The 26,143-nt window shown below is 38.2% G+C and overlaps 1 protein-coding gene across 3 annotated transcripts in view; it reads left to right on the forward strand.

The window, feature by feature from the left end:
* The first annotated feature begins 8,862 nt into the window (after positions 1-8,862).
* PTAR1 (protein prenyltransferase alpha subunit repeat containing 1) overlaps positions 8,863-26,143 on the forward strand; it is a 37,001-nt gene continuing 19,720 nt past the window's right edge. For all 3 annotated transcript variants that reach the window (XM_054054149.1, XM_054054150.1, XM_054054151.1), the window contains exons 1-4: positions 8,863-8,988; positions 10,969-11,138; positions 17,985-18,051; positions 22,727-22,831. In XM_054054149.1, the coding sequence (XP_053910124.1) occupies positions 8,903-8,988; positions 10,969-11,138; positions 17,985-18,051; positions 22,727-22,831 (428 nt within the window). In that variant the 5' untranslated portion in view covers positions 8,863-8,902. The remainder of the gene's footprint in view (positions 8,989-10,968; positions 11,139-17,984; positions 18,052-22,726; positions 22,832-26,143) is intronic.

Raw genomic sequence — 26,143 nt, forward strand, 5'->3', positions numbered from 1 at the left:
TGAAGTACCCACAGGAGATCTGTGGTCCAACCTCCTGACAAAAGCAAGGCCACTTCTTAGCTCAGATCAGGTTGATCAGGCTTTATTTAATTGGGGCTTGAAAGCCTTCAATGATGGGGATGGCACAACTTCTCTGTGTCCTGATTGTACTGCTGCACTGTCCTCACAGGGAAAAGGTTCTCCTTATAACCAGCCTGAGCCCCTTTTTTTTTTTTTTCCCCAACTTGTGCCCACTGCCTCTCATCCTCCCACCATGCAAAGCTGTGGAGATCCTGGCTCAGTCTCTTCAATTACCTTCCCGAGGGTGCAGCAAGGATGTTCTTGCTAGGTTACTCACAAAAGTTGCAAATCCTAACTAGTGGAAGGCTGGATTACTGGTTTTATGTGGTTGTCAAGTAGCAATGGGAATAAGCTCAAATAAAATCTAAGTCTAAAAAATCTAATTTCTGGGGAATTCATATTCTCCCAAGACTGTTTATTGGAATGGTGTAAACCAAATTTTCTAGCGGAAGGTTCTAGAGCGTGCAGCACTACCACAAGAGCCCCTAAAACAGATGCTATAACCCACCTCTTTGACATTCATTGCACCCTTCTCACAGGTGTGGCTGCTGTAACCTCACTGGTTTGGGGCCACTGTTCCACAACTATGAGTAGCTTTTTACCCATGGTGCTTCTCCTTACCCAGCTCAACATTATGCATCACATTCAGTTGTTATTTCAAGTGAAGACCACCAGTGAACAGTGGCAGATTCTGGTCTACTCAGTATGGCATTCATCAATGCTAACTGAAAACTCCCATGTTTCAGATACAGATAAGTACTCGCTAACAAACATACAGTTCCTAAATACATAGGGAAAGCAGAATTTTAAATACCATCTTCATCACCATTTTATCCATTAGTAAATAACTCTATGTCAAAGCTACTTAGTGCAGAAAAACATGCAACAAATTACAAAAGGCCCTGGGTAGTATGCAAAATATACATATTTTTCTGTCTCTCTGTTTTCGTTTTAAGAATAGAATTCAAGCATCATAACATGTGGTAAACCAACAGCTGGTATCCTAAAGAACACTTTCATTAAGAGGGGAGTATTTTGGCCACGGCATTTTCTTACCACAACGACATAGAGGAAATTCATCTATCTCTAACCAGACCCTCAAGCAAACCAAGGGCAAGTTTTGGAGAGTCTTAGAGGCGTCAACAACAAGGTTTTATTGCACCCCCTGGTGTCTGAGGACAGAATTCTGTATGTTTTAAAGGACTATCTTGCAATCGCTATTGCCTTTACATCAAATCATTTTCCAACAGCCACAGCCAAGCTCAGGACAGTATAATAAAATACCTGAAGCACAAGGGTTCTTTATCATGAAAGCCTTTTCATTTTTCACTTTTTTCTTCAGGCCATATCAAAATAGCATTTAGTACTTTCACTGGAAGACCAAAACCCTGAGCGACTGCTTCTGAAAATAAGTATTAATTAGTTATTCCAAAACTGACAACTTCATAATACTCTTAAACCCAAGTCCAAAAAGGGTTGAAAAATGAGGTTAGGGTCTAAAATACATAGGTTTTCCACAACTGTAGCAAGAGCTGCTATTCCAGTGGAATACAGCCACATGGTTTCTTCTTTTTCACATTTGGAAATGGCAGCATATTACTGGGATTTAACAAAGCAGGAATGAAGGAAATGCTACACATCACAAATGTATGTGCTACCTTTGTTTGCTCTGGACTTGGGAAACTTTCACTCCCTTCCTTCTGCAATTAGTATTACATATCCTTTCTGAATCAGATGATTCAATATGAAATCGGGCTTTGTCAGCCCCACCTGAAGTCAAAATAACTATGCTACCATCTCAGTTAATGATGAAACAAATGAGCTCCTCCATTACATTTTCCCACCATTCACATATTCAAGCATATTTTTCTAGCAGTAAGGTGTTTGACAAGAAGTTGTGTCATGAAGAATATCACTGAATTAATTTAATTAAGCGATTGTAAATATTTCATATTAATAAGCTTAAATAAAAATAGCATAACTCCATAATCTTGTGGTTTAAACACTTGTCTTCTGTAAAGAATGATAGTGCTGCTAGATCAGCAGGGAGTGGTTTTAAGCTCACATTGTCCGCTATTTTAAGTGGTCACCTACAGCACTTTTTTGTGTTAAACTTTTCCACATCAAGCAGCAAAGGCTGTGGCTCTGTTACACAGGTTCAGCGCAACATGGAATCTGACACTTTGAAAAGCTCTTGCACCCACTGCAGATTAACCAATATTCTTCATATTTACTATATTACTATCCTATGCAACAGTTATAACATTTAGATAAACATAAACAAACCCAAACACATTGAGTCATACTACAACAGAAAAAGAGACAGATCAGGCTCTGTTCTCACATGTAGCTGAACTTAAGTTTGCATCCATGTGAGTGTAAATGGAATTAGATGCTGGGATATCACAAAGGCTGCTGTCAATTTGCATTAAAAGTAGCAAAAACTTAGTTTCCTCTAAAAATGCTGGGCTAAAGCCATAAATGCACTCCATTATAAGATCTCTAGAGCAGAATGACTTGAATACTCACTTCTTAGAACTGAGTGTCACTTTAAAAACACATGGATGTGCTTGAACTATGTTAAAATACAGCTTGCCCCACTTAAAACTGCCAAGAATGCAGCTTTAAGCTGTCCTGTGGTTTCAGCTCATCCATTAGCTTTCACAGATGGCTGAATTCAGCTACCCGATTCCGCAGTCAGATCCCACTCTGATACTGATATTCTTTAACTCCTAAGTTTTTAGTAAAACATCGGTTAATATTTGCAGAGAAAATAATGGATTACATATGAATCTCATTTCAAACTTCTATTAACTCTTTTCTGCCCAAATTGCTTGTTTTCTTTCTACTAAAATGAAACAAACTGATTATAACTAACTGAAGAATCTGCAGGTTTAGTGATGATACTAACTTTTGCCACTCTCAATACAGCAAAAAAACATGCAGTCCTTGTACAAACAATTACACAATTCCTTGTAGTATTTTATTTTTCTAACTTTATAATTCAGCACTGTACTGATATATGTTATATCACCATAATATATGTAAATATAACTTATTTAATGTAAAAGCCAGAAACAATATCTTAGAAATTTTTTTACACTAGACCAACAGATAAGGTTAAGCCTTTACTAAATAAAAACTTAGCTTTTCTGCTACATAACTTGTTTATATCACAAGACTGTTTTGAAGAAGCATTAGTTATAATATGTAAACATACACCAAAAGGAAGTTGAGTAGTCACAGAATTCCATTCTCTACTGTCCTTACCCTAAATAAAAATTAAGGCTACTATACACATCGATGCTCTTACATATAAGGAAATACGCTTGAGATTGACCTCTGTCCTTCCATAGAAAATGAGTAAGCATTCTCAAAAGTAGTCTGAGGTGGCACTTAGTAGAAGCACAAACATGTCGATATATTCTAAACAAAATACAAAATACGCTTATTTACAAAAACAACCATCCCACCCTTATGCCACGATAGGACAGAAAACAAAAATTCTTAGGTTTATCACTAGAGGCTATACAGCTATTATATACACAGTATACACCTAGCACTAAGAACAGTTATTTTTCTCTTAGGAGGTACTTCAATAAAAATATTACATTTAGAAAGAGGAAAAGGAATGCAAAAGACTTAAAATAAGTGATTCTGTTGTTTGTGCATGACTTGCTGACTCAAGTACATGATGTAATCAATTGCTGCAAGAAAACATCTCACTCTGTAGACAGGAAACGTGTACTCAAACCATTTGGTAGCACACATATACAAGTGCTGCTGGAACTGCTCTGGACTGAATGCAGATCTTAATGAAAATAAACACATCATTTGATTTTAAGAAAAATTGTGACATTATTTAATATATCAGGAACACTTTCAACATATTAATTTTGTATTAATAAAATGCAAGTAGAACTTTTTATCCATGTAACATTTTTTCTCTAATGTTACTCTAGAATTAAAATCATTGTAGTTTCAATTGTTATGTAACATCATACTATCCAGAAAATGAGAATGAATAATTCAGCATATGTGAGAGAACATTTTCTCAGCACTTCAGTTGCATTTACTTCTTATAAGAAGGAAAACACAATATGTACAAATGAAGTCCATTGTACCTAAATTTTAAGAAGTATGGGATGTTTGTCAGAACCTTTTTATGCAAAATTGTTCTGTATGTTTCAGTGTTTTGCTTCCATTCCTCTTCTCTTTCATCCTTTTGAGTACGACGTTTGCACTGTTGCTCAATTATACTTTTTCCACTAGCCCACTGATGTTCATTAACGTGATGAACTAAGCCATGCCAAATACCCTATCATGTTAAAAAGCCATTTTAATAAAACATAATTTATTGCAGTAAAAACATCATATTAGAATACTAAAATTTTCCTCCATAATAAATTATAATAAACTTTTCATATGAATTAGCTTCCACCCAGCAAAACCAGAAGTAACTGACAATATCTAAGCACCATTGTAACAGCTTCACAGGAGAAGTACTGGGAGGAGTCATCAGTGTGAGGTTAACAAAAAGGGTGTATTAAACAATGACTAAATGATGATTACACAGAGGTCAAAGACCTTACTACTTACTACACACCAAATAATTAGCTTATATACAATATGCTTTTTAGATCCAATTTAAAATGTCTCTTACTTTGTTGAACACGTCAGATAAGGTTGCCCCTTGAGGGTGAAAGGTCCCTTAAGAGGCACCCCTACTCACGGGGAGATAGCCCATTGCCCTGCCAGAGAGGTCCATATGGCTTCTGGTAGCTGCAGATTTGCAGCGCAAAATGCTTGGCTCACACTCTTCTCTGGTGCATGTATGTACAGGTTTGCAATCATAACACTTTTTAGTTCCACCCCGTTTCAGCTCAGGCAGGTACAGTACTTTTGGCTCACAGCATTAGTCCCTGATAAGGTGCAACTTCGCACAAGTTTGCACATTTCGCACAATGGGGTTGGCTTCTGTTAGGCTTATTTGTCAGTGATGCCTAAAACAAAATACTGTTCACTCTATCAGACTGGGTGCACCCATCACAAACAGGCAGTGACAATCTTTCTGTTTGCTAGCCTGGAAAGCAAATGCTTGCAGCACTAATAAATATAAAACTATACCTACACACATCGTATCTACACATTTAAACCAGCTATGAGGTGGTTTCATGCAAAATATGACACTCAAATCAATAACATTAAAGTCAATTGGACTTCTTCGTAAAGCTGTAACAAACTACCGTAACTGAGTAAAGAAACAAGAGAACATCATCACGCGTATTTTGCAAAGGTGGCCATGAAGATATTAACAATTACATTTCACATCTGGTGAGCTGGATTTTAATAGAAAGATACTAACCTTTCAGTTATTAAGGTAAGTTTAATGTAATATAAGTTTGTTATATGGCTTCAGATAGCTACAATGATACATTATTCTATACTCATCAGAGAAGAAATACCTGTATCAAATTGTTTCCAGTATTTTTGGCATCTTCCCAGATGTCAGAGGAAGGGATCACACAGGAAATTTCTGTGTATAACATAAACACAATTCTCAGATTTTTTAATTATGCTGTATTTTCTACAGTTTATGTGAAATTTAACACAAGAATATTTTCTGAAACCATTTACCATAATTACCTCAAAATTACAGCAAATAACTATGCTTGGCTTACAACTCAATAATCACTCTCAAAAGCTAGTGTACACTATCATGTTAAATATTAATACTACTAATATTAATGCCTGCCTTATAAGCTTTGACAATGTGTATAAGTATCTAAGGTACACAATTTAATATTGTGTTCTTAAAAAAGCATGCATGAAGTCAAACACAGTATACTGTCAGTTAGTTGCATGCTTCTAAATAACTACCTTTGCAACTTTTAAGTACATTAGCAGTTTTGTAACAATTTTCAGTAGTTTCAGAACAGAATTTTGCATTGTTACAACTGATTTTCACTTGTACTCAATATTAAAATTAAAAAACCTAACCAAACAAAAAAACAATGAAAAATTAAGACTTTGATCCATTCAGTATATCTGTCATGATTAATGACATTTTAAAGATGCTCCTTTTAGGTCTAATTCACCAAAATCTATTTACAGAATTCAAACTTCATAAATAGCTGGGAATATTTCATTCACCATGTTACCTGACTCAAGTTAAATTTGCTGTTTTTAACAAATTTGCAACTGTACTCTGAGCAAAGCACACAGGACAAAGTGAGAATGCCTGAACAGTTATGAAGTCAACTACATAAAACTGGCTTATTCCTTCTGAGCAAGGCAAATGGGCACAAATAAAAAAGTGTAGATTACGCTGAACATAACAGTCAAAGCTATTTTGAAAAATCACTTTGGATTTTTTCAGCTAGAAATATCTCCCAGTTGCCTACCAAGAGTTAGAATATATTTTCTCATGTTTGCATTTTTGATTATTTGACATGGAGAATGCATCTGCTTACTTCGGCTGATTTCAGACACAATACATCACAAAACAGTGTTTCTAGAATTTATAAGGTGAATGAAAATCTGAGGCAGTCATGGCCATATAACCCAGTTATCTGAAACCAGCATTATTCAGCCTGATTTTTTTCCACCTAATACATGGGCTGCTAAGAAAGGCCCATAAATGCTCCCACATCTAATTAGCTTTCTAATTTGGAGTTTAACACACTGAAGCTACAAATGAATCTGTGGAACCCAATTTTTGTGAAAGACTACAAACTTTTAACACAACAATCACATTTCAAATGCCATATGACTTTACAGGGTCTTGCCTTCTCACTTATACAAAAAAAATAAATACTGAATTGAGGCCGAATCCAGAATTAAAGCATCATTCATTTTCTCAACAAATGCCACAGAGCAGACCAGTTCTTCAGTGATTTGATGATATTTTAGACCTACCTCATAAAATTACATCGTCCTTTTTCCCTTTTATGCACTGGAATGAAAAGAACTACTGAAAGGGGGGAAAAGCCTATATGAATTCAATATTTATGCAGTTATGGTAACAAAAAACTTTTGGAATCCTAAAAAAGTTTTGGCAAGTATGCTGCTGCACTGGAGCAAACTGGAACTGCTCACACAATCCATGCAGCATTATTTTTTGCTTGCAAAGGCATTCAGTTCAGAATACTGCACTTAGGGTGGCTTGCTATCTGGCAGCACCAAGATTCCCACTTAGGCAACCTACCTAAACTAGTCTTGCAACAAAGTAGCCAGTCCACAGACAAGTAGCTAATACTATAATGGTGAAAAAAAGAATGCCCCAGGGATTCAGAACACTGGAGATCCTGAATTCTAATTCCAGGGTATGTGCTCTACATAACTTCTGATCAGAGGAATAGAAGTCTAAACTTGCATTCATAGTAAGAGAAATAAAGCAGGCACATGTAAAAATATTGCAGCAGGGTTAAAGAGACATTTAGAAACACCAAAATATTATTTCAGGGAATATATCTATAAAACAACTTAAAAAGGCAAGTTATCTCACAGTAGCCATCTCTGAAAAGTCTCCAACACACCATTTTCAGCTTTTAACACCCAGCTTCAATCAGTGCCATTTCACTTGGGACTGCTTGCAGATATCATCTCTGTGTTTATATTTGTCGTATCTAAATAAATATGATAAAATAGACAGTACAGTGTCAACATGAAACAAACCTCTGCTACAAAGTCAGTTTACTCAAAATCCGGGAACACATCAGCAACTTCAGCGTGTAAGCACATCCAGTGTTTCTCTAAGGGACAACGATGGTCTCGTTTGTTCTTCTATACTTATCTGTGAGCCCTTTTTCTCTCCAGTTGCTTTCTCCTCTTTCTTTCTTAAGAATACAATGGGGCCTTCTGGGTGGAGGTAATGATGAAGTAGATCATTTTCAAGTAAGAGACAACTAAATTATGCACATCAAGGGCTTTGTAAAAGAACTTGGTTTGGTAGACGAACACAGCAGTTATGGTTCAGAATGATAAACTGCTCTTTGCATTCAGCCCGCAGGTAAGTGCTCTCAGGTCTCTTTGTCGGGGGAAGCTGTACACATGCATTCATCTTTTAAAGCTACGTGGCTTAACACCTAGCACGAAGATTATAATAAATGAGAGATAAACTGCTATTTTCATACATAAATGAGCAGCTCCCATCGCTCTTGCTAGCCTACCCATAATATACAGACCAGGCACAAGGAAAAGCAGTGCGACTGGAGCACAACCACAACTCGGGAGGCCCTGGCCCCACCACATCTGACCACAGCGTCGGAGCCACTTAGGTTCGGGCCCAGCGTACAGGACCCACGGCCACCCCGGGTCACAGACTCCACCTCCCCGCTCCGCAGGAACGGGGAGAGGCCTGGGGAGGCGGGGCCTAAAGGGGCCAGGGAGGGACGATGCCGGGGGCGGGGCCTGAGAGGCGCCGGTCCTGATAGGGCGGTGTATGATGGGGCGGGGTCAGAAAGGGCCGTGTCTCAGAGGGCGGAGCCTGGCAGGGTGGGGGCGGGGCCCGTGCGGGGGCGGGGGCAGAGAGGGCGGAACCTGGTAGGGCAGAGGTGGGGCCAGTGCGGGTCGGGGGCGGGGTCTAGATGGCGGGGCCAGAGAGGGCAGAGATGACAGGCTGGGGGCGGAGCCTGAGAGGGCGTAAGCGGGCCTGAGAGGGCGGAGACAGGGCGGAGGTGGGGCGGAGGCGGGAGGGGGCGGGGCCTGGTGAGGCTGAGTGTGGTGGGGCGGAGGCGGGGTCTGTGCGGAGAGTGGCCGGCGGGGCGGTGCCGGGGCCGGCGCAGCACCGCCCCGGTGACCCGGAAGTGCTGTGCCCGCGCGACGGCGCTGGTGGCGGAACATGGCCGAGTCGCCGGAGGAGGTGGCGGTGCTGGTGCAGCGAGTGGTGAAGGACATTCGCAACGCCTTCCAGCGCAACCCGCACATGTGAGCGGAGCCGGGGCGGGCGGGAGGGCAGGCGGGCCCGGCGGTCAGCGCGCCCCTGCGGGCCGCAGGCGGCGAACGGCCTCCTCCGTGGAAAGAGCTCGGCTCGGGGACCCGGCGGGGGTCTGAGCGGGGAGACTTTGATTATCTTCTTAAAGAGCCTTCTTAGCTGAGCCGTACTGCGGCGCTGAGCGTGGGGCCGAGGTGCAGCCCGCGGAGCAGCCCCGTGCCGGCAGCTACCTCTCGGGCTGTGTCTGTCGTCAGAGTCATAGAATCTAGGCTGGAAAAGGCCTTGGGAGTTCATCAAGCCCAACCGTACCTGTCCACTACTAAATCGTGTCCCCCAAACACCTCATCTACCCACCTTTTAAACACCTCCGGGGATGGTGACTCGGCCACCTCCCTGGGCAGCCTCTGCAGGTGCTTGATAACACTTACAGTGAAGAAATTTTTCCTAATGACCAGTCTAAACACCCCCTGATGCAGCTTGAAGACATTCCCTCTTGTTCTATCAGCTATCATTTGGGACAAGAGACCAACACCCACCTCTCTGCAACCTCCTTTTAGGTAACTGTAGAGAACAATAAGGTATCCCCTCAGCCTCCTCTTTGAAGATCCCCAAGGCCAATGCTTCTCATTGTATGGTGTTTTGAAGGTGACAGAGTTTGCAGTAAATGCAAACTACACTTATTTCTATCTCACAAGAGAATTGGTTAAACTAAGAATCTCGGGGTCACATGGTCTGAGTTTTATTTTTACTTCCACTACTGACGAGCTCTGAGACCCCAATTTATGTACCTCCCATATTTCCATTTCCTTACCCCTCCTTTATTGTTTTAAGACGTTTGCTCCCTAGGAAAGCATCTTTCTAGTTATATAAACTCTATCAGTTAAGGCAAATGAGGTAGCGCATAATGGTTAACTACTTCATAACCTAAGGAAAGTGCATTTGTGTTTGTCAGAAGTGCTGCAGTCTCTAAGGTGGTGGCCTATTAATCTGTTCCAGAAAATGGTGTGCTGAGAAATTACATATGAAAATTTTACAGACACTTAATTTATTGCTTTACTTAAACAAGAGGATTAGAATGACTACCCTTGAGTTTCTATAAATATTGGGTGGGTGGCCAGGTTTTGAAGTACAGCATGTGGATGCTGTCTGAAAAAAAGCCCTGTCTTTTGCCCTTAAGCTTAATTTTTAGGCTGTGAGGCGTAATGTGCTGTTACCAGGCAGTATTTGTGAATGAATGTTCTATTTCTTCTTAGTTCCTATTCCTTTGCCAGAAATGTTGATTTGTAGTAAACTTTGAGCTAGTGTTTTTTAAGAATATGCTGCTCTTGCCCTTTTTTTCATAGGTGCAATCTCAGAGATGAAAGTAGGCCGCAAGAGTTTTGTGCTCTGTAAGTGGTGTACTTTGTCCTACATCAACAGAGGAAGCATGAACTGCCACTAGTTTACCCTCTAATGTAGAAAAAGCAGCAATTCTGTCTGCTAGATTTCTGAACCGCAGTACTTCGACTGGGACAATGCACAGCCAGTATAGATTGTGTGCCCTTTGCTACGATGCCCCTCTGACTCTAGAGGATCAGGTTATAGCCATGCTGGCCAGATGTTTGCATGTGTCTCGAGACATCTTTGTCTTCCTGTTGGTGGCCAAAATGGTCATAACCAGCTGCAATCTCTCATAGATGTTACCCTCTTGAATTGAGTGGCCTGTTGGTGTCATATTTGAATAATTTATTTGCCAAGTTAATATACTGCATGAGTGTTGCAGAGGATGGCTTTCTGAAAATGCATTTTATCTTCGCCTCAGTCCCACAAGAGTCAAGAAGGTGAATTGGGGATAATTAATTCAGATTTTGGTCAACACAGGGACAAAGGTGATGGACTGGCTGGGTGGGAACCATTGGTAGTCTGGTCTATTGAGAAAAATAGTTGGTATCTAGTGGAAATAAGTTTAATCGTGTCTTTTTTTGTTTTTTAAGAGATGAAATTGGATTAATACCATGCCCTGAGGCCAGGTATAACCGGAGCCCTATCGTCCTGGTAGAAAACAAGCTTGGTGTGGAGAGCTGGTGTGTCAAGTTTCTTTTGCCATATGTCCACAATAAGCTTCTCCTCTACAGACAAAGAAAACAGTGGCTTAACAAAGATGGTAAGTTATCCAGTTGGAGAACAGTGTCTTATGTGAATTTTCATGCACGTTTTTTATTTATCATAGAATCATTCAGGTTGGAAAAGACACTAAAGATCACTGAGTCCAACCATCAATCTGACACTGCCAAGCGCACCACTGAACCATGTCCCTAAGCACTACATCTGCACATCTTTTAAATACCTCCAGGAATGGTTACTTGACCACTTCCCTGGTTAGCTTCTTCCAGTGCTTGACAACCCTTTCAGTGAAGTAAGATTTCTAATATCCAGTCTAAGTCTCTCCTGGTGCAGCTTGAGGCCATTTCCTCTCATCCTTTCGCTTGTTACTTGGGCGAAGAGACCAACACTCATGCTCACTACAGCTTCCTTTCAGGTAGTTGTAGAGAGTGATGAGGTATCTCCTCAGCCTCCTTTTCTCCAGGCTAAACAACCTCAGATCCCTCAGCTGTTCCTCATCAGACTTGTTCTCCAGACCCTTTACCAGCTCCATTGCTCTTCTCTGGACATGCTCCAGCCCCTCAATATCTTTCTAGTGGTGAGGGGTCCAAAACTGAACATAGGATTCAAGATGCAGCCTCACCAGCCCTGAGTACAGGGTGGCAATCACTTCCTTAGTCCTGCTGGCCACATATTTGTATACAAGCTGGGATGCTGTTAGCCTTTTCGGGCACCTGGGCACACAGCTGGCTCATGTTCAGCCAGCTATTGACCAGGACCCCCAGGTCCTTTTCTGGCAGGCAGCTTTCCAGCCATGCACCCCAAAGCCTGTAACAGTTCATGAGGTTGTTAAAACTCAAATGCAGGACCTGACACTGGGCCTTGCTGAACCCTACACAGTTGGCCTTGACCTGTTAATTGAACCTGTTCAGAACCCTCTACAGTCTTCCTACCCTCAAGCATATCAACACTCCTGCCCAACTTGGTGTCATCTGCAGACTTGCTGAGGAAGCACTCAATTCCCTCGTAAATAAAATTAAAATGTAAATCTTTTCTCACCTCCCAAAGCCAGAAGGGTTAGAGGGAGATGACTTACTTGATGAATGACTAGGTGAGTGATGTTAATCTTTGCAGAAGGAATCTTGTCCTGCTTTCCTGAGTCAAAAGGAAAACTGGTAATGTTTGGATCTAAAGTAAGAAACAAGTGCAACGGTTTTCAGATGTAGGGGTACCAGAAATCATTAGTCCATACAGCTCTGTAATTGCTCTGTTTGCTTTTTCATGTTTTTAGTTTGGTTGTTAGTTTGTTTTACTTGCATGAAAAGCTTTTATGTATGTTGTCTATTTTGAATTTTTTAGAAGAATTATAAATAGGTGTGACATGGGAGATATTTGATGCTTACAAAGTATCCCATTCTCTTCAGAGTAAGAATGAAAAAGGGTATCTGTGGCTTAGGAAACTTTTTTTTGTTCATGGTTCAGGTCTTTTCTAAATAGCAGTCAGCATAAAAAGATGTTCTTACTGCAGGCGTAGCTCAGTGTCTTACTTCTGGTGCTTATTCATGTGCTTTTTGAGTGTTCTTTCTAGTATCTTCGACCTGCTATGACATTTTCTTGCATTTTCTTGTCCCTGAAAGAGGACAAACAAACCTAATCCATAAAGCAATGGATGCATCCATTGTATTTTAAAGTTACTGTCTTGGGATATCTTTCTCTTCTGGAACATACCGAACAGCCACCATCCATTGCGTTGTGTTGACTGCAGCTATAGCAAAGGCAGTCTCCCTGCTTTCTTAATGAACTAGTGAGTTAAATAATTGTTTTAAATAGTGGGATGCTAACAGAAATCCGATGCAGGCTTTAGCATCTAGCCTTCATGAATCTAATGTGCTGTAGCATCTTGAGCAGATAGGTTTTGAGAGTCTGAGTAGATCATCTGTTAGTAACATCTCCTTCTTGATATGACTGCCTGTTATAGTCTGTTTCACCCTACCTGGATGAAGCCAGCTGTGCATTACTTACTCTCATTAAAGTGTACGGTCAGGGGCAGCCAGACTGTGTTTATCAAATCTATAAATGCGCACTTGTGCTTCTTTTGTGTTTAGAGACAATATTGAGAAAGTGAATCTTCAGTGAATCTTAGCAAGGGAGCATTCTTAAGGCAGTGATTGTTTCCTGCTTCTGTTTGCCTGAAGGCAGGGTCTAGAGTTTAATTTAAAAACATTTATTACAGACCTATGGATATATATGTAATGGAAGCATTTTGAAAAGTGTAGCATTAAATGGCAGAGAAGGTTTGTGAAGTGAGCATGAATGTCTTTGCCTTCTAGTGGATGGTGAGGGGTCATACGTAGGAACTTGTTACCTCTTTGCAAGCCAGATAACAATAAAGAGGAACCCATTCCACTGGCAACATACAGTCTGCCCATACTGGCTGTGTACCTGTGGTGGTGTTCGAGTAACAAAGCACCAGCTTTGATACTTGGAGTTAGAAGAGTACCCTAAGAAAGTTGTTTTCCTGCGTTGTTAGGTACAACTGACCTGTTTAGTGTTTCTGTTTTGTTTTTATCTAATAGATTCTTGTATGTGCGTGTTCCCTCCCACACCCAACAGGGAGTTGATGTGATGTGATTAGCTAGAAAAAGTGTTTTGTGGACTTAAAAAAACCCAGGGCAATGTAAAATTTAATTTTCAAATAATTTATTTTCTTGAATATTCTTTCTCAGTACAGCATCTTTAAATATACTTTTATTCCTAGTGGATGTGTGTTTCTAACATAAGTAACTTCTATTTATTTCTTAGTCTGTGGTTTATGGTTGGACCTAGTAAGAGGTGGATCTTTTTGATAGGTGCCGCCCAGTTGTTGCTGCTGCATTCATTCTGATAGAAACCAGTGGTTGTGATCTGTTTGCAGGTTCAGAATTTATAATGCAAGCTGTAATAAAATTCAATAAAAACAGCTTTCATATAAAGAATATTAATCCTGTTCACTCTGACATGTAGCCAGAAATGCGTTTTAGCATTTAAAGTTATGAATCTGCTAGCACAGGCAGCCTTGGCGAGACCAATGTTACTCATTGCAGTGTTACTTGGAGGTCTAAGGTAGGAATTTGTATGTTGTATTTTGGTTATGCTATGGATCTTCTTCTGGGATACTTTTCATTTCAGTCTGAAGTATGACAGAGAAGTCATAACCTTACTTCCTCTAAATCTGTGTTTCCACTTTTATGATACTCTTCTGAAAAGCACATCTTAGTGTGAAAAGCTAACAAAAATAAAAATTTGGATATGGCCATTTTTAAAAAGAAACTGAGCTAAAAAGATACTGTTATATTTGTCCTTTTGCAGCTGGAGAGGCATTTCTGTACAAAAGAATATGTGTTTTGTGAACACCTGTCATACTATAGTTGCCTAATATTTACCCAGCAGAATGTGCCTTTAAATTGTAAATAAAAGATGTTTGGTTTGTTTCTGACACAGAGGGAATTAGTTGGCAACTACTGTCATTGCGTGCTAGATCTGTTGTAAGACTTTCTGTTGAAAAGTGGCTCAAAAAAAAAAAATTGTGTCATTTGTCGTCTGTCTCAGAACCCACAGTTCACAAAGTCTTCATCTGATAATTGTTGCACAGAGCATCAAAGAACACTGACATGAAAAAACTGAGTGTTGCTTTGAGATTCTCCTTTTGGCTGCTTTTTCTTTTGATAACGTTCTGGAGACAGTGAACCTCCATCATGGGAAAATGGATAGAATGATAGACAGGCTTCTGTTTAAGTTAGGCTCAATTTGGTGCTTTTCCAGACCTTTGGTATTTCCAGTAAATGTGAGTATTATGGTTATCATGACTTAGTAGGATAAACAAACTATTGTTCCAAGTGGAGTCGTGTAGACTACAAAAAGCACTTCTGAGAAGTATTCCAAAGACTGAACTTGGATGTACTAAGCTGTTTCTTAGTGTGTCTTCTCAACCATAGCTTTTACAGTGGTAGCACCTAATAATTACTAAAACCATTCTCGTATTTAGAAAATCCAACACTCAAAAGTTCAGAATTATATTACTAATTTCAGAACTACTTCTGATTGTGTTCTTTGTAGCATTTTGCTGCATCTCTGCTTCTTATCCTGCACTACACAGTTTCATTTGCCTCCTATAGCAATCAGCTTTCCTCCTGCAACAAAGGAAAAGTCCTACAGGTATATCTTTTATTGCACAGTCCTGTTGCATCAAGGCTTACTATGGCTAAGCATTGGAGCCGTTGGACACAGATCACTGACCTCTTGGCAAAGCAATAAGCAGCTGAAAATGACGGAAATGGACAGTGTCAGTAAATCTAGATTTGGTGCACTAAACGCTTTGTGTTTCAAAAATTTTACTAAGCTAGCAATTTTCTTGCAGTCTAGATTAAATGTAACTTAAAACAAGTTTAAAATATATGTGACTCTCTTATTTAGAGGAGTAGCTAGTGTTAAGTTTTTTGTATTTGGTTCTTTTGGGTTTAGTGGGGTTTTTGTAAATAATCACCACTTGGAGAGAAGGTTGGCTGGATGGGCTAAAAATGAAATAAACTGCATAAAGGAATTTAGCCTTGCTTTGTGTTAGCAACAAAGCTTGTAATTCCTAATTTTTTTACATTTTTTTTTCTCTTGATGAAACTCTCAGTTGCCTTGTAGTAGGTACTATGAATTTGACGTGAAGATTTATGCTACCTTGGAAGTATTATTATTAGCGTATTGCATTTTGAAAGTTAATTTCTGTATTGTTTATGACACAAGGTGGTGGTAGCAGAATAATCAGCATTTAATTATGTATATTGATGTTATGTAAAATTGAAATCTTTTAACAGTATAGAAAAACTGCTAATATTTTGAGAAGGTCAAGTGGAAAAAGCTACATGAAAAATGAGAGCTTGCTATTTTAGCTATAGAACCTCATAAAACTGATGTTCTGTTAGATGTTGCCAGTGGTGGTTTTGAATATAAAATTGAAGCAGTAGCCAGCAAAGCACTTTAGTAGATGTTTAATTTTACATATGTGAATAATCTTGGATATTTAAATTGGGCAATTAATTTGTCTAAATTTAAATAGGTGTTGAAGTACTTTAGTGGTTCAGGGATTGGGTAAATCAAAGAAAAAGCTTTGTACATTTAGGCAGCAAATTAGTAAGAAAATTTGCGTATATGAAAACTATTCATTCTCTGGCAACAGAGAGGGATTTAAAATAAAATCTTTTGATAAAGAAAAAATTACCTCAGCTGTAACTGATGAAAACAGAAAGTTAGTTCTTTGAGGTAATTTCTGAAACATCACCATAACAGCTTAGTACAAAATTAAAAGTGCACTAAAGGTAACTTCTTTCCCCTGCATCATGTGATGGCATAACATGTTCCTCATAAGCAGGAGCATCATGGGAAACACAATTACTTTGTTGGACATAATTGAATGAATAGTCATACAGTAATATTCAAAGGTATACCACTTTTTGACCCACTTAAATATTAACTGCTCTTGAAGTCTTGGTTCAAAGATGCAGTTCCTTTGCATTCTGAATTAATATGCTCCATTATTGCTGCTTTTCATCAGTGACTTCTTAAAATTTCATTTTACAGTCATACTAACGGCACTAACCAGAGATCTAGTTCCATGAGAAACTATTTTTTTGCTTTCCTTTTTCTCCTTAAAAAGTAATAAAGTGCCTCTTGTTTGCTGGAAATTGCCTGGAGTATAATCAATTTAGTATGTTAAATACAGGATGATCAGAAGTGAATGTAGCCAAACTTAATTGGTAGTAAAAGCCTGGGTAGTCGTGTTCAGTTTTGAAGCAAGTTTCTTCTTGCTCTATTGCAAAATTTCCGTGTAAATTTTAGAATTGTGATTGCAGGACAGGATAACTAATCTGATGCTGTGTCTACTGAGAGCAGAGGTTAAGGGAGCCAGCCCAGTGACAGTGTGTAGTATCTCAGGCTTAAGTGGATATGCGTCATGAATACCTGCTGTTACCCTGATGGGACTCAGAACTGCTTGAATGTTGCAGTGGAGTGCAAAGGGAAGGGGAAAGACTAGGTTACAATTAAATTACTCTTCCATTCTCATCAACCATATACCTTAGTCTTGTTTTTACAACATTGTTTAAGTGTCATACGTAAATTTACAGTCTATGCAGTGCTTAAACAAAGGCGTGCCAAGAAATGCTCTGTTAGTTTTCTCTAGTGAATGTCTTAAAATCTCAGTCTGAAGCAAGCCTGTCACTTCAGAATATATTCAAAGTATTTTCTCTACAGTTAGACAGTAGACTATTTGTGATTCTAATTCATGGTTATGGTGTTTCATTTCCTTACCTACAGTTTTTTTATAGTATGTGTATTTTTTTTATGGTGTGGTATGATATGGTATAGTGTCGTATAGTGTATGGCAGCCATCTGCAGCTTGGACTTGTACTGAAATAGTAGGATATTTTTATTGGTACTATCTTATTTTAAAATTGTTGGATCTTTTTTGAGGAATTCTCAATTTATGATGCATACAGCATATCTGGAATTTAAATCACTAAATACTCAAGTATTCTATCTGTTCCTTGCTGAGGGCATACTGTATGTTTGAATTTAGTCGTACAGGTAGAGGTCTGAAATCTGTTGCTGCAAACAACTTAGATGTGAGTTGATAGCAAGACAAAAGTACCTTATTTTAAATAATGGAAGGAAGGACATGGAAGTTTTTGCTGCCTCTTAAATTACGCTAGCATTTCTTCTGAATAAGGGGGAACAGTGTTTTGCAGATGTGATTGTCCATAGATGCAGCAGGCCAGAGAGTAAAGACTTTGAGGAAGGACAGGGAATAAGGGAGTGAAGAGAGAATGCTGCTCTGTGCAAATCATTACTAATCTTTGTGTCTCTTGTTCAATTGTTCTAGAGCTGATAGATATCACATGTACCCTGTTGCTGCTGAACCCTGACTTCACCACTGCTTGGAATGTGAGGTATGTTGCACTTAGCAAATGACATCAGCAAGATCTGGCCCTTATGTATGAGTCAGCTGCAAGCTTGAAGTGGTAATTAATGAAACAGCAAGAGCTTTTCAGCTGAGGACTGCTGAAGGAATGCTAGAAGTCTCTTCTATTCTTTATGCCCTGCAGACAGTTTCAGATTGCCCTTTTTTTCTTTATTTTCCTTTTTTTTGTGTAGTGCAGGCTAAAGATGGCACATTTTTGACCTGTGTTTTGGGGTGATCTAAGTCCCACTGAACTGCCACTCCTCTTTCCTCCTGACAGTTAAGGAAGGCCACTTGTAACCTTTAGATGGGCACATCTTTTGCTGAATTGTGTAGTGCCTAACTGGTTACTGCTTTGTGTCTTCACTGTTTTCACTTTACTCCTCTTCGAATATTATACCTGAGTCCTTTTAAGATAACAGTTCAATTTGCTGCCACTACAAGTGCAGCTCATCAAAGCTGAATAACACTCAATAAATACGCTGCAAGTGAAAGAAAGACGTCTGTCCTTTTTTCTGGACACATTCTCCCTGACCTTGCTCCTTTCTTGTACCTGTTGGGATTAGTCTAGCTTCACTCTTAGTCATGCTGCAGCACCTGCCCATGAGTCATTATGGAAGAGGTTTAGGATTTTACTTGGGGACCAGAAGCAACAATTTTTCATAACTCTATAATCTAAGAATTTTTATATAAATCTCAGAGATGGGGGGGTGTTTTCTTTCTGCTGCTTATGTAAGACTGAAAACAGTCTTAAAGGAGTAGTTTTAAAAAGGCTGGAGGGCTGACAGTGTTAGTATAGAGAAAAACACATAACCATTCCAGGTAGATTATATGTGGTGCTTTATTTTGAGGCCCCGGGAACCAGGGGTATTCAAACCCAAATCAGGTTCCAAGATGATCCCTGCGCGTCTGCAATTTAACCCTTAAGTGTTTCGCAATCTAATGTATATTCAACAGATTACATCATTTCTTCATGCATATATATTTGAGGATTGTCTCATCATTTGTGTGGACACCAGCATTTCCTTATCTTCACTTGACTGCCCTTGGTATGCTTCTGGCCTTCACAAATGTAGACTGTGTTCAGATAATGTTGTTAGCAAAAGCATAGGCTCTGCTCGGATAAGGTTGTTAGTACATTCTTTCTAAGCACTCCCTAATACCATACTTGTGAAGGTTATATGTGGTTTGTGAGAAAACCGTCACTGTCTACAGAGACAGACACAAAGTCTGCACAAACTTAACTATAAAGATCAACAAAATCAAATACGAAACACAATATATATCAAATGCTAAATACAATATACATAACCTATAATTTTAATCTTATTTTAATTGAGCCCTAATTCTTCAGCTAAATTAACGTTTTTCCAACAACAGAAAAGTATATGTTAGCATCTAGGAAGGCTGTCATTAAAAATAGGACTTCTGTAGTTAAGTTGCATTATTGCAGTAGGGAAAATTAAAATTACCTGCAAAGATGATGGCTGCAGGTAGCTGTCAGCCCTAGATACAGCAAATGCAGCCTTTTTATTTTTTCTTTCTTTCACTGCTAGCATAGTTCTGAAGAATTTTGCTGTGATCTGTTTTTGTCTTGCATCTCAGGTCTAAGGAACGGGAATGAAAGTGATAGCAAAGGGCCTATTGTCATGAAAATGTGTAGCTTGAGTGGCTTTCAAGTGATAAAACAGAATTAGGAGCATGTATAAGTAGTAGAGCTACTACAGTAATGTAATCCCTTGGTACTTAAAATTGAATTCAGGTTTTATTTTAGGGTTTGTGGACTTTTTTTTTAATGCAAATCCACCCATCTGTATCAGTCTGGGCCTTTTCAGCATGACTACTTAAAAGAGTTTGCTGTTATGGAATAGTTCAAAGTTGTAAATAGAATTAAAAATGCTAAAGAATGTGGATGAAGATTGTTTTCTCTTTTATGACGTCTATGTTTTACCAAAGTACATGAATGACTACAGAAAGTGGCCCTGCTCCCAAAATTCTTGGCCGGTGGCCTTGTTGGCCATCTGTCTTTGAGGTTCTGTTTAGCATTCAAAGAGAAGCTGTTGTTACACCAGCCAGTCAGTAGCTGTGGAGTTTACCACCAAGCCAGCTCTTGCCAAGGGAGTGCTTTGCCGTATCTCACTCGATGTTGTTTTAGGCAGCTGCTGGGATTTTGCTCTTTTGAAGGGTAGACACTTAATTGGCACAACAGTTCAGTGTCTCCCCTATTCAGTGAAATTCCCACTTCATTAAATCACAGATAAGGCTAGCCAGACATGGCATATACAGTCACAGAGTTGAGTCTACACAGATGCTGGAGGTATATCCTTATGCTGAACTGGTATAAGCTGGGAACTAACTGTGTGGAACTTGCACTCTGCTTGCAAAACATGATGGATCTGCCATGGGATGACTGTTTCCATTTTGTTCAGAGAACATTTGTTGCACCAGCTTCATCTTATGTTCTCCACACAGGAATTCACTGCTTTATTTTAAGTGGGAAAAAAGAGTAATGAACTTTAAGTAGCCTAAAAAATATAAAGCGTAATATTTACTGAATAGCAGTCCTGCACATAGTGTTTCCTGTAGAATTTAATGACTCTCTTATTTTACGGAGTGATAATCTCTTTTTCCTAGGTTGAATTCTGTGCAGAGCTTCAGACATGGCTGTTGACTCAATAGCACAGAATTTGAAGACACAGAGATAGGGTTGTTCGAGAGCAGGAAAAAAACCTCTTCCTTTGCAAGGAGACAGGACTTGGCAGAGGTGATGTGGAATGTTAATGAGCATTTCAGCTTAGGTGACAATCAGAAGGTTGTATCTAGTTCATGAAGCACAGGACAACATAAAACTTCAAAGGTGTTACCTTTGAAGGTGTTACCTTTGAAGAGATAGTTGTATGTTGTGATGAAGGCATGGTAAATGCTAGGAGATGCATCAATTCTAAGAACTCACAGGGAATTCCCTGTTATAGTGAACGATCAACATCCCCAGTTGTTAATCATAATTTCAGTTAATCTGTGTTTTTAGAAGTTGAAAAATTATTTTCAAAGATAAAATTACCAAAATCTTTATGTAAGTGATGTTAAAGGAATTGTCACAGGTGGTTTTGTTCTTGCTGATATACTCACTTGCACATACAATTGATCAAAAGTCAAAAGATCTTAGGTAACAAGATATTCTGAAAAGTCAAACTCTTTCCTGTGAGGTATCAATGATTTCAAAGGTGTCAGCAAAAACATAAGGCAAATTAAAATGATGTCATATTATCTTTTATGGGAGCTAGAATTTTGAAGGCTGAAAAATTATTGGTGGTACACGTGGGGAAAAAAGAGCAAGAAATTATATATCCCAAGTTGGATGTTTGCTGGAAGAATTTGAAAGAGTTTTTTTTGGCACTATAGGATGCTTTAGTCATCCTTGTGATCCTTTCCCTCTTTTTCAGAAAATCTATTGTCCGCTTTTCACCTACTAGTGCTTCTCTTGCTGAACCTGCTGCTGTGCATATCATTATGATGAACCGTAAATTACGTGTGTATAAAAATAAAACAAAACCAAAACTCAATCCCAACCAAACCAAACAAAACCCCACACCAAATCCTTGTCAAAATTGCTTCTGCTTCTTGCACTCCTGGGTTTCTAATTTTGACTCTGGATGTTCTAGGAAAGGCATGTTTCCTGTCTGTAAGCAGTAACTTTGGTACTTACTGTATCTTTTCTAGATTAGAGAACAGAACATAGAGACTAATGTCTTAGGAGTAACTGGTGGTGAGGTGATGTCTACAAACATGCTCAGAACAGGCATTAAGAGTTAAAAATCTAGAAAGAAGAGTAGGTATGGGGTAGGGAGTTCTGTGCAAAGAAGGCAAGAAAGATAAATGCAGAGTTTCACTTTCCTCTGACTGTGTCAGAGGTACTCTTGGAAGAGTTATGTTGGGACGGACATTGTATTTTGTTAGGGCAAATTCTTTTGCTTTTTAAAAACAAAAATGGTTTTAATTGCAAGTAAATCTAGTGATTTCAGCCTTTCTGTTAAGTTTGAAAAACATTCTACACAGAGAGAATATTTCCCACTTTGTTCTATATTTAGAGATTCTTGACACTGTATCTTAAGTCATATCTAAAAACTAAAGGAGGGGGCTGTGTGGAGGAGTAACTATTCTCAGATGTAGGTGCTGAGGGCTTAATTTCAAGAAGGACTGTTTAGTCATATATGTAACTGTTGACATCAAAGAGGATTAAAAAGTCTGTTTGTTTTATTAAGATACTTTTCGAGTGTGCAGATTAATAGCAGCATTGTTCTCAACAGGTATTACATGTAGCCCAGTCTCCTTTGCTTTCTGGTTAATACAGGAAATGTGTGATGAAGACCCTCACCCAAATACAGCTGATTGAGTGATTTCTGATTAGGTTTTGGAACCCGTGGGTTGGGTATTCAGATTAAGATAAAGTTCTTTGATCTGGGTTTAATTTATTGGGCCTGATTGAGTAGGATGTGCATATATATAGCATAGTGGAATGGGTTAATTCACCAAAGGTTTTTTAAACTTGTGGTTTCAAGTTCTATCGTAATACTAAGGAAATGCCATGCTATTTGTTTTGGGGATTTGTATTCTGTTTTCAGGTTACTTCTTTTATTCATACAAATTTATTTTGTCTTTTGTAGGAAAGAATTAATACTGTCTGGCACTTTAAATCCACTTAAAGATTTGCATCTTGGAAAACTGGCATTAACCAAGTTTCCAAAGAGTCCAGAAACATGGATTCATAGGTTTGTTTCCCTTATCTTCTGTTGCTTTCCCAAACGTAAATGTTCTTCCTAGCATTTTTTTAGTGTGCTTGGGTTAAGGAGAGCCTTAGATAGGACGTCTAGAAATATAGCAGATTCTTTGATGTGGTTTTTTTTTTTCCCATAAACTATGGAGGTGGGATAAATTTTCCTAAAGGTTTATCATGTTTTGCAGCATGTAAAATTCTCAGCCTGAGATTCTGATTCTATCAATAGTAAGTATTTCAGCACTGTGGGTTTCTCCGTCTTTCCTTCTTCCAGCTTATTACTATATTGTTTGTCTGCAGGCATTTCAGAAAGACAGGAAAATGTAGCTAATCTTTGTAACCAAAGTTGGGTTCTTTTCCATTCCAATACTGGTCTTTTTGGTGAATTTATTTTTATTATTTCTAAATTAAGCAGTGTCCTTAAGTCACCACCACTAAATGTTAATGTAAGAGCACATTTCTGGAAAAAATAACTCCAGAATTACTTAAATGCACAAAGCTAACTATCTCAGTCATGACTGAGTGTATGTAAAATGCCTGTAGCACAGCTACGTGAAGTACAGAACCATTGCTCAACTTTGTTTTAAAAAAAAATAAAATCTTAATGTGTGTGATTTTTTTCATGAAGTATTTTTCACAAGATAACTCTTTTGTAGACAGGCTTTATAAGATTTGAATGTAACACATTAGAAAGCAGTTTGGAACGCTTACGTTTCACATGTCCAGCATTAGGACTACTGTGAAGTTGATATACCATTATGGGATTCATACTCTATCAAAACCATAAAGGCGTACCGGTAACATGAGTTTTTTGAAGATGGAGGTGCTAATAAACTCTTCTGAGTGAGTGCATGAGCTTAAAAGTCTCAAAGTTAAACAGGAATGCAATACCTGGAATATTCTTAATTGTTTCTTTCTAGCACCTATTTAATTTCTGTTAATTTCTTGCTTAGTAGCATTGATATAGCAGCAACACTGATGAATTTCTGCAGCACTGCTTTTTAATTTTGTTGTTCAACTGCTTTTGATCATCTCCATACTACTGACTCATACCGTTTGATTGCTTTGTTTGAATAATGAGTACGTAGAAATAATGGGGGAAAACATTTTGCAGTTAGTCATGATTTAGCCTTTCCTACATGGGAGCTAACCCTGGAAAATTATGATTTCTTGCATTTAACTAGTGCTGAATCTGGTGCCATCCATATCATTATGATGATCAATACATTTTCATGAAATTAGTCAGAATGATAGGTTCTTAAGATTTATTTACATCTTAGAAATAATAAAAAAATTGTCTATAACTTTTTTTGGGGTTTCTTTATTTGCCTAAAACAGGAAGGTATATTTGAGGATAATACTACAAATGTTTGGCTTGGTTTACATGTGTTGACCATGATTGATACATATCAGAAAGTTTGATGTGGAAAGATTTTCATTCTGCATCAGCGTGGTGATTAATCTTATATTTTCTATTCTCCCATGACACCAAATTTCAAACAGAAGTGCGAAAAAATAGAATGGGACAATTATAGAATTCAGTAAAGCATAACCAATAGTAGTTTTCTTACACGTGGTAGATATACTCACTGAAGATATCAAAATACATTGCCATATGGCCTTTTGCTGTTCTTTTTGAGGGGGTTTCAAATAGATCTTGTGCATCTACAGTCAGTACACCTATCGATTGCACAATTTTCACTGAATAATCCTGCATTCATTTGTGGTAATTCCAGGAACTGTAATAAGAACATGCGTACCATGACAGAAGAAATTGTATTTCTTGTCTCCAAATTTTTTTGAGAAAACGTTCTCTTAAAAACCTCTCAAATAATACCATGCTGTTCAACAGGTACCAATAATACCTTTTAAGTCTTCTGAGGTTGTACTTGTCTGTCTTTCTTCCCATGCAAAAAGTCTAGAAAGTAGCCCAGACTTTATTTTATGATATTTCTTTTGTTGTAGCCACAGAAACAATGAAATCTTTATATTTTCACATATTCACGTCTATGTAATTGATCTGAATTCCTTATTTTATTAAAAAAATCCTCATTTTAAGAAACTGAAACAATTATATCGACAAAATAATTTCTTTTTATGGTTTTACTAGATGTTATTGTTTTAGTAAATGTCAATTAAGTAATATTTATCTTTTGTTAAAGTAGTGACTCCCTACTTGTTTAGTTTTCATGCCTATACCTTTTTAGAATTTCCCATTTCTTGCAAACCTGCAAGTTGAAGTGAAAAAACGCTAGATGAGGATGCTTGGATCAAAGAAATTTTTAAAAAGTAAAAATTAAGTCTTCAAATTACTACATTTCATAAATTTACACAACAACCGAAGAACCTGGTTTGATTGTCTGTACATCTTTAATTAAAACAAATGTTATATAAGAAGCAAGTGTATGAACACTGGCTTCAATCTACTGCTTGTGAATTTTCCTGAGAAATGCAGTCAGTTTAAAAATAAAAAGTCTTAATTATCTTTGGTTTACTCTTCCTATAGTTTAAATCTTTTTTTAATATAACTTAAAAGAAAACCACACAGTGTAAATAAGAATAGCAGTGAACAATAACATCATAAGTGTTCAAATGAGAGAAAAAGCAGATGCATTATCATTTTTTTTAACAGTACTTAGCATGCCTGTTTTTAGTTTTTATATATAGATATATGCAATTTTATATATTAACTGCAAAACAGAATTATCATTTTAAAGAAAATTAATGTATTATTTTTATCTCATTTATTGATTTATTTTAACCAGAAATGACCCCTTTCTGAAAGTAACAATTAATTAGTTTGGGAACCCCTGTGAGCCACTACAAAACAGAAAAATGACCGTGTTTGCTGGACAGAGGATGTCCAGCTTTCCAGAGTGTTCCACAGGTGGCCCATTGCAGCAGCATGTCTCAAGAGAATTGCAAAGAAGTACACACATCTGTGATCCCTTTTTGTAGGACCCTCTTCTGTGGGATCTGCAGGTGCATGTTTTCTGCGGCATTAAGGACATCTCTCAAAATACTCATCTAAAAATACCAGCAAAATATTACTAAAAGTCAGTTCACAGTAAAATTTCAAAAGCCCTGTAGGAATCTTGCTTATCTCAGTCACTTCAAATCAAATGTGTACAATTCAGCAGTAAAAATATTTGTTTTGGTTACACCTATAGCCCTTGTAAGTCTTTTGCACTTTCTGGTGGTGATGTACCGGAACTAGTTTGGCATGCTGTGTGCAGTACTGACAAATATAAAAAATACTGGCAAAGTACAGTTAATTATTTTTTTTAAATAATTTTTTTCTGTCTCA

Source organism: Cuculus canorus, chromosome Z (assembly GCF_017976375.1).
Source record: "Cuculus canorus isolate bCucCan1 chromosome Z, bCucCan1.pri, whole genome shotgun sequence".
NCBI classification, from domain to species: domain Eukaryota; kingdom Metazoa; phylum Chordata; class Aves; order Cuculiformes; family Cuculidae; genus Cuculus; species Cuculus canorus.